The sequence below is a fragment of the Ailuropoda melanoleuca genome, chromosome 1, assembly GCF_002007445.2.
Source record: "Ailuropoda melanoleuca isolate Jingjing chromosome 1, ASM200744v2, whole genome shotgun sequence".
NCBI lineage: Eukaryota > Metazoa > Chordata > Mammalia > Carnivora > Ursidae > Ailuropoda > Ailuropoda melanoleuca.
The window spans coordinates 164,559,258-164,568,729 of NC_048218.1; the positions used below are offsets into that span (position 1 = coordinate 164,559,258).

A 9,472-nucleotide genomic window follows, 5' to 3' on the forward strand; every position below is an offset into this window, starting at 1 on the left:
AAATAGTTGGACACTCTTTTGTCCTCCCAGCAACCTCTGGTTCCCCCTCGCTCAAGGGGGAACCAAGTCTCTTTCCCCTAAGGCTGGAGGAACCTCAGGCCCCACACCTTTCCAGGTACCCCTAGTGCTGGGACTTTTCTGGACGCCTGCACTGGGGCCACCCATGGGCCTCCGCCAGCTCCTCATGGGCTTGGGTGCCTGGGAGCAAGCAATACATACTTTAGAGCCAGTTTGAGAGGAGAGAAGGGGGCCCAGGTGCCTAGGGACTTCAGCCCACTATGGATCTCCATTTCTTTTGGAGACCCCCATAACAAATAGGGGGATCCCTCTAGAAAGACCACCCAGTTCTGGTGGCTTCACATTTCCAAGACTGGCTCACAGAGAGCGGAATACAATAGTCTCCCTCCTTCCCATCCAGGCCCCCAAAGTGTGGAGCTTACCTTTCCAAACCTCCAACCCCTGCGCAGGGTTGGACCAACCGATGCCCCTGTCGCCCACCGCTCGGTGGAGTGTGGTGGGGTGAACCCTTCCCCTAAATGCCTCATAAACTGCTCAGGCCGTGCTGGAACAGCCGCCAGGTCAGTATGCCTTTTACTGCTCAGCTCGATTGCACACCATAAACCCGACCTCACAATGGAATTGCCCCGGAAATGCTCCTCTAAATTATAGAGTTTGGTTCCTTGTGTACAAAGCACTTCCCATCACTTTCAGAGGGTCCAGGCCACCCCCGTTCGCTGCACCCTCTCAGGGGGTCCCAGGAGCACAAAAGGCAGCAAGAGGGTTCAGACCCGGATGCAACGGAGCCCCAGTTCCTGCCTACTGGACTGCCCAGGGGCATGGGTGGAGGGGGGGCTGTCTGGGCAGGTGGGCGCCTGCTGGTTTCCCCTGGGGGCACAGGGGCTGTGGGGGGGGCAATATCCGGGGATGCCCTTTATGGAGGATCAGGATGATAGCATGTCTCAGTTGGGGAATGGAGGTTGTAACATGGGAAGGGAAGAAAAACTAAATAGTCCAAATAGCATCGCTTTCTGGCAGGAAATAAAAACCTAAAAAAGTTAAAGGAAGACGAAGCAAGCAAGAAAGCTAGGAGATCAAAGAGGCGGAATTAGACAGCTTTCGACCATTAAATTGTTCCCCGGGTGACACAGAGCAAGATGCAAAGAGAAAGACCCGGCCCCGCCGCCGCTGCCGTCGTCTGTCTAGACTCGGGCAGCTGGAGCGGCCGACAGCGATGGTGTTTAACGTAAAACCTGCCCCGAAGTGAGACGACCCAGACCAAGTGGGGACAGAGTTCGGGGAGCGCGAGAAGGAACGCAATCCCAGCCAGAGGGCTGGGAGCCCACGCCACAGGCTCATCCCTGCTTGGGTTTTGGCCGGTGCAGGTCCAAACAGTCCTGGCAGGGCACGCTGCCCCTCCGCTTGGGCCAGGGAGAATCCAGATACTGCCGGCAAGGCCTCAGCCTTTCTGGGCCCAAGTCAACCAACTGGGCCGAGTCCCGCGGGTGCCGAATGCTTGCTTTCGTTTCTGGGCTTCTCTCTTTCCTCCAGCCTTTGGTGGCGGTGTTTTAAAACGAAAAGGCCAGTCAGAGCCAGGCTTTCAGTAAGGCCTTCTTAATCGCATGTTCTCGAGCCATTGGTTTCCTACTTATTTGGCTGAAAAGACACAAATGCACTGGGTTATATGTGATAATATTCACAGAAATACTCGTTGAGGATCAGCCTGGAGCAGGCACGTGCAGACAGTTTCTAATCAGCAGAGCCCTTTTCATATAAAGACATTTTTCTCACCGCTGTCCTGGAGCTGGGTTCCTACCTACCAAGCGGAATGTGTTTCCCTTACTTCTTGTTACCAAATAGCGCTCGATATTTAAACCCAGCTGAGAATATAAGCCCAGCTCTGGGAAAGCCTCAAGTCTGGCAGCTGGCAATTTGCTTCTGGAAACGTTTCCATCCACGCCTGTCGCACGGGCTGCGCGTGGTTCTTCAGTCACTGAGCAGTCCCCGGTCGCGGCGCGGCGACACATACACGCCCCGACGGAGTGCAAAGGAGCTGGGGCTGACGCGGGGGGGGGGGGTTGTCTGCTCAGCTAACAGAGAAGCGCTTCCCAGGCAGCCGAGCCAGGAGAGCCGCCTCCCAGCCATCGGCCGGCCAAGGGCAAGGGAGGCGCGGCGTGGCAGTCCAGGAGGCCTCTGAGATCCCAACCGGCCGGCGCCTACCTGGAGCCTCCGTAATCGGCGGAGTGGAGCGGTCGCCACGGATCTGCTCCTTCGCCATTTATTTGTAGTTACATCAATTGAGCTATCTGCAGCTTGGATACATGACCACGGGCGGCTCTCGGGGAAGCTATAAAACCCTTCTTACAATCAGATGCTGTGAAATATTGTGTGTTATATAAGGAAATATAATGAAGACGTGTGTCTGCAATCCCAACGTGTGTATATAAACAGAGAAGAAGGGAGGAGAGGGAGGGAGAAAGAGAGGGAGAGGGAGGGAGAGGGAGAGGAAGGGAGAGAGAGAGAGACAAACACTCAGAAGATCTGTCAGCCAAAACCCAGCCCCCAGTTTTACAGCGTGTACAACGCGGAGACGCAGGTTGTAAACATTTTGTGGGCTTGGCAGAGACTATTACAACCCAAATAAATACACCGCGTGGCGTGTTCACAGGGCTCCGGGGTGCTTCGAAGGTTTCTGTTTGCTTTGCGTTTTCCCTCTGAAACCATTCTGCACCAGGGCTGATCCTCGCACCCGCACTCGTGGCCGCCTCCTGGAAGGTTCTGGGGCGTGTTCCCCGCCCAGGGTCCAGGATAGGCTGGACCTAGATTGGGGTCCCCTCCCTCCTCCTCACCTCCTGAACACGGGAAACCAGAGCAGCCTGAGCAGCTCCGCTGCCAAGGAAATTCGGTGGCGAGAGAAAGCAAGGGCAGCTTTCACGAGGTGAACTCCTATCCTGGAGCTAGGATTTATTATAATTATTTTAAACATCGCATTTATTTTAGAACAATCAAAGCAGTCCCTGGTGTGCTCCCAGGGATTCCCCATCCCGGGCAATTCAGCCACCAAACCCACACTAGAAAGTCACCAAGAATGCCTTCCCCCCCCCCCATTTTCAGCCGCCTCATTTTATTGTCACTTATTCGAGGCGGCTGGGTCCTGGGGTCCTGGCTCTCCTGCGGGTTGCTGGCTCACGGGGCCTCGAACCGGGGCGCAGCGTTAGGGAGCCTCCCCGGCTGCCGCAGGACCCTTGGCCAAGGTTTGCGCCCTCTGCACACCCTCTCGGGGGTCACCAAGTCCCGGGGCTGTAGGCCTTAGTCCTTGTTTGTCCGCTGGTCAGCCGAGTTCTCCGAGCGTCCGAGGGCTTGTCCCAGCCTGGGGACGGTGACCCTAGAGCCACCCCCGCGCCTGGAGCTACAGCCCCGCAGCCGCCGGACAGCCGCAGCCACGCAGCGCTAGGCCTCCGGAATCGGGGAGACGAAAGGCGGCGGGAGCGGTGCAGGTCGGGCGAGCCCCACCGCTTGCTTGTTTCCCAGCGAGGTTTCCGGCCCGGCGTGAGCAGCAAAGAAAATATATGACCACAGTTCATTCAAATCTGGGGCTCCCGTTCGAGAAAGGCTAGCGTCAAGTCGACATCTTAGGAACTTCCCAGGGTTGCGGCGGTTGGGAGATGGCGGCGCGGGCGCCTCTTCCGTGGAGCCATACTGCCATCTGCTGGCGGAATCTCTGCACTGCAGCCCCAGCGGCCCCGCCTGAACTTCGTCCCCCGCCCGGGCGGGCCCGGCGCCCCACTCCCAAAGCTGGGCGAGCGCCCAGTCCCTGGGGGGTGTGCGTGGAGCCCGGAATCTACGCTGCCGAGAGCGCAGTGCCCATAAAAGAGTTGTTTCCGCAGCCGCTTTATCGGTGCAGACAGAGCAAACAAATGAAAGGGCTTTGGTGGAAAATCTTAATTGGGGCTGGACAGTTGTAAACTCATTAAGGGCCGAATTCCAGACAGTTCGCAGACCCGGCCTTTATGGCACACCCTTACTGCCCATTCTTTGAAGTTCCTTCTGTCTGCAACAACAGAGGGCGTCCAAACCTGGCGGCGGGGTGGGGGTGGGGGTGTGAGGGAAAGACCCATCCCCCGGGGGGGTGGTGGGGGGAGGGCGGGGAGAGCGAGAAAAGAAAAGGGGGGAGATTAGGCTGAGCCCTCTGGCCACATCCATAAGGCGCTTGGGCCTCCGCAGTTGTGGCTGTTCACCCCGCAGCCCTTTACACCCCATAAACGGCAACAGCCCTCATTTGCTTTTATGGCGCTTCAAGCTCGCCGGCTGCCTAGGCCCTGCCTCTGCCAGGACTTGTGCTCAGCAAGGGGAGTGCGGGACAGAACCCAGAATCCCCTGGGCCAGCCAGACAGGACGCTGAGGTGCGGGGGCGCAAGACTTCGGTCCCCTCAGTCCCCAAACTCTGTCCTGGCGGGCGCGTCGGGGCAGCGGGGCCTCTGTCTCCCTCCTTGGAGACGCCTCCGGAGGCAGACCGTCAGCCCCCGGTCCTGCCCTCACACTCCCCGCCCCATGCCAGGGGAAGGCCACAGGAGTCTCAGCGGACCCGGGTTAGGGAAATTTCTTGGGGCACCAGGATGAAAGGGTGGCCTTTCACTGCTACTGGCCAACGAGACCCTAGACCCCAGCCCAGCTCCTCAGAGGCCTCTGGGCCTCCCCGCAAATGGGACAGGTCAAACCCGGGAGCTAGGCCTCGCCGCCCCTCATTGCCCAGCTTCCCTCGGTTGCTCGCGCCTCCAGGCAGCCGGCGGGAGTAGGAGCGCCGCTGGCTGCGGCAGATTCCCGTTCCAAAAACCCGCCAGGGGTAAAACTGAGACTCTGTCCTCCTCCACCCCGGCCCCCACCCAGAGACTCTGCCCATGCTCCCCTATCCCGGAGAAAAATGTGCAAAGAGCTGACCCGCAATAAATAGAAAAGAATCAATATATTTTATTTGGCAAAAAGTTAAATATCATCTCAACACAATTTGGTCAGTAGGCCTTGAGGTAACTATTGCAAAATATACAGTGTATGTTCAGCCCGATGGAAACCCGATTCATCAAGGATACAAATCTACAGTAGCCCAATGGCGGTTTCATAGTGTATAATTTATTATCAATAAAATTAACTCCATTACAATAAGCATTCATTTCCCCCCCCCAATCAAAATTAAATGTAAACCATAGGTAGTAACCTTCTGCACATACGTATAGCTCCGAATTTCCTCAATGTTCATCCGGTGCAAAAACAATATTCAAGCTTGTCTGATTACTTTTTCTTTAATATGTGGATTATATATACAATGAACAAGATAGGTCTATAGAGTGTGTAGAGACTAAAATGCCCACATTGCAAAAAGAGAAAACCATGAAATCTATGCATCCTGGAGAACACTTTCTTTCTTTCAAAATTTTATTTCACTGGGAAATCCTTACAGCTAGTTTACAAAGGTTAACAGCCTAGTCATACAGAAGACATATTTCACTACAGAGCTATACTCTATGCAACTGTTTTTCTCCCTTATCAACAACCTGAGTAGAAATTGAATTCTAAGCTCTCACAATCACAACGGGTGCGTCACCCAGCACAGAAGTTTGAGTCACAAAACATAATTACCACAATAAAACACAGTATTCAAGTATCTGGACAGATCGCTCTGCCGCACAAAGAGCAAATTAAATTAACTACACAGACTAAAAACTATACAGCCCGCCATCAACAGTTGTGCATTATAAAAAGGTAGTTTTTTTTTTTGTTTGTTGGTTGGTTGGAAGTCAGGAACAGGTAGATTTTTTTTTTAAATATATACAAGCTAGCACACACAGCCATCAGCGAAAGTGTCCCCCCACCTTTTTTTTTTTTCATCTTATAGAAAACGGAAAGCTTACAATACCTCCTCCATCAAAGCGGCCGGCCGGGGGGAGCCAGCCTGAGCAAGGCCGGCCGGGGGAGATGAGGCCTGGAGTTCAGAGCCCCTTTGTGCGGGGTGGTGCAGGCTGGGATGGGCTAGGGGTGGGAGAGGGGTCGGGCAGTCCTTTCTCTTTCTCTCTAGCTTGCTCTCTCTTTTCTAAACGAACTGCAATTGAATCACTCGTCTTTTGCTCGGTGCTTGTTGATTTTCTTCATTTTCATCCTGCGGTTCTGGAACCAGATCTTGACCTGCCTCTCGGTGAGGTTGAGCAGTCGGGCCACCTCGTACCTGCGGTCCCTGGTGAGGTACATATTGAACAGAAACTCTTTCTCCAGCTCTAGCGTCTGGTGCTTGGTGTAGGGGCAGCGCTTCTTCCTCGTGGAGCGTGCGTGGAGCCAGTTGGCAGCTGGGTTGCCTTCGAGGGAGACAGACAGAGGATTTAGAAAGAGGAGAAGCACCTACCTCCCCCTCCACTGGGGGCCAGGGAACCCCCTGGGGTGTTCCGCCAAAGTGCAGGACGCGGCTGAATTGGTGAGGGAAGGGCTGCGGAACCGTACACAATGGAATGGTGGCGGACAGACAGAGAATGGTCACTTAACAATTGCACGCAGTAAAACCTCGGCTTCCCCCTCCCTTACAAGACCCTCCTTTCTCCTCCTCTATCCTCCTGTCCTTTTCCTCTCCTTCTTTCCACCCTCTGCACACTGTGCCAGGAGTGAAATTTGAAAATAGATCCTCTTCTTGCCAGGCGGGGGTGGGGGGGAAAGCACGCTGCCCTGTGTTCCTGTAACATTAATACTCTCTTCTCCCTGTCGCTAACACACACACATCCTCTCTCTCTGTATCCTCCCTTCCCCACCTTTCCTTCTACTTTCCCCATTCCTTCTTTGACCTCCCTGGAAGGCGCGGGAGCCGGGAAGCCGGCATGGAGCCCCCAGGCGCCCCAAGAGTGTTGATCACTTCTCCAGTTTATTTGAATAATCTGGCACGGGGACCACCGTGGCCCGGTCGCCTACAGCCTCATCTTGGGCAGGATTTACGCCGCCACTGGCTGAAGGCGAGAAGTGGAGGGGATCGGCCGTCTTCTCCAGTGTCTAGGCTGCAGTCGCTGCCGCCGCTCCAGGACAATCTAGCCGCACAAAAGATTCTCTCTGCCGAGCTGCTTTCGAAGAACGGCCCAAAGTATTGCTGTCCTGGTACCGGGCAGCCAGGGAGAGGGGCGGCTGGTCTTGGCTTGGCCGGCTGCGCCCGCCCCGCCCCCCTCTCTCTCGGCAGCAGCCGCCTCCCCTCCCCCCGAACCCGGCAGCCAGCTTGTCACTGCTTTCTGGAATTGGGGCCCCATCCGAGGCATCCTAAACAGCAACTTCTGGTTCCCGGCCCCTGCTCAAGAGGCTCCGAGCGTAGGCGTAGGCGAAGGCAGGCTCAAGAGAAAGCTGAAGGGCTAGCAGATCCTGGTGGCCGGCGTGGAGGCGGCGGCCGGTCTGAAGGGAGGAGACACTTACTGGGATCGATGGGGGGCTTGTCTCCGCCGCTCTCATTCTCAGCATTGTTTTCGGAGAAGGCGCCTTCACTGGGCTGTTTTTCTCTATCAACTGGAGGAGAACCACAAGCATAGTCAGTCAGGGACAAAGTGTGAGTGTCAAGCGTGGGACAGTCACCCCTTCTGGCGGACAGTGGTTCAGGTTTAATGCCGTAAGGCCGGCTGGAGGGCAAGCCCGCGAAGGAGAGCGCGCCGGGCGTGGGCTCCAGCCAGGAGCGCATGTACCTGCCGTCCGGGGCCGCCGCCGCCACGGGCGCCTGGGGGTGCACGTAAGGGTGGTGGTGATGGTGGTGATACACTGCAGCGGGCACCGCATTGGCGCCCGCCGCGTGCACCGGGTTCCACGAGGCACCGAACACCGCCGCCTTGGACTGGAAGCTGCACGGGCTGAAGTCGGGGTGTTCCGCCAGCGAGGTGGCCTGCCGGGGAGGCTGACCCAGGGCCCCGGGCGCATAGCGGCCCGCGACCAGCTCGTCCGCAGCGTCGGCGCCCAGCAGGAACGAGTCCACGTAGTAGTTGCCCAGGGCCCCGGTGGTGGCCATCGCTGTGCCCCGTGCCCAGCCGGTCGGCCCGACCCGCGGAAATTATGAAACTGCAGATTTCATGTAACAACTTGGTGGCACCAGGGGGGGAAGTACAGTCACCTAATAAGTTGCCGGCGCCCGCGCCCCCATTGGCCGCGCGCGTCACGTGCCCGCCCGGCAGAACAATAACGCGTAAATCACTCCGCACGCTATTAATGGCCCGGTGTTTTGCAGTCATAATTTTTATAGCAAAAGCCATATGTTTTTATGCAAAGGGATCGCGGCGCTCCACGATCGGGTTTGTTTTAATTGTGGCCAACGAAGATTAAAAGATCAAATCTGGCCTTGCTCTGTACTCCCTCCCCTCCCACCGCCACCACCACCACCAGACACACACTTCTTAAGCGGACTATTTTATATCACAATTAATCACGCCATCAGCAAGGCGCGGGTCCCGCGTGCGAGTGCGGCCAGTGGAGCCCCTCACATAAAATTAGACAATAATTGAAGCCATAAAAAAGCAGCCAAATCGCATTCTCGCTCTACTGTATTTAAATCTATATTTATGATATTTCATAAGGAGTTATTGTTTCAGAAGCCACACAGGCTGGTGGGAAGTTGGGAACGACCAACAGATTCATTTGCTTCGCCGTGGCTCCCAGCTGTAAAAATTTACGAGGACTTGGAAAGGTTAAATTAGACTGTTGTGTTTGGTTGGCGAGCTCCCTGTAAATAATTCCTGCAGTCCCCGGAGATGCGCGTTTACCCCAGGCCGGCCGCGAAAAGTCAAACTCAACGCAGTATCCGTCCCAAACTGAGCCACCACCGCCCCTGCCCGAGCGCGTGGGGCAGGGACAGGCCTCCCTCTGAGAGGGCACCGCCTATTGTGGAGCCCTACAATCTGCCCCATTGGATCCCAGGGCACCAGGGCAGCTAGCTCCCAGCTTCGCCGCCGCGCCGCCAGCGAGCGCGCCACCGAGGAGCGCCCGGCTGTACCTGAGCCGAAGGGTCTGAGGGCCTGGTTGTGCCGCGGGTTCGCTCCCGATCCCGCGCGCCCCCGCGCCCTCCTAGTCCTCAGCCGGGAATCACGATGCCCAGGCGAACGCCGCAGGAGACCCAACCCTGTGCCCAGACCTCAAAGGCCCTCACACTGAGCTCTGCAAGCTTTGTCGCACTCCCCAAACCCGAGCTGCGCAAAAAAAAAAAAAAAAAAAAAAAAAAAAAAACAAAACAAAAAAAAAAACAACCCACGAGGCAGCCTCAGTGGAAGGCGAGATCGGCCTGCGAGAAGGCAGTCCAGCCAAAGAGACCGCGCGGCTCCAGCAGCTGGGAGGCCCGCACCGGAGCGGCCGGCCTCGGGGCCCAGTATGAGTTCTTCAGGGCTCCTTCCTTCCTTTCTTCCTGGCCACCGCCCCGGGCCCCGCCTCGGTTTTCACCAGGCCGGACGGCTCAAAAGGGTTACGAGGCCCAAAACTAGGCGAC

At 56.5% G+C, this 9,472-nt stretch overlaps 1 protein-coding gene across 1 annotated transcript; it reads right to left on the minus strand.

The window, feature by feature from the left end:
• Positions 1–5,102: 5,102 nt before the first annotated feature.
• On the minus strand, positions 5,103–8,358 carry HOXA9 (homeobox A9). Its single transcript, XM_011223457.3, has 2 exons — positions 7,429–8,358; positions 5,103–6,341 (listed from the first exon to the last, which is right to left on the minus strand). The coding sequence occupies exons 1-2, from the start codon at positions 8,006–8,008 to the stop codon at positions 6,103–6,105; spliced, it is 819 nt and encodes a 272-aa protein (XP_011221759.2). The 5' UTR covers positions 8,009–8,358; the 3' UTR covers positions 5,103–6,102.
• Between the last annotated feature and the right edge of the window lie 1,114 nt (positions 8,359–9,472).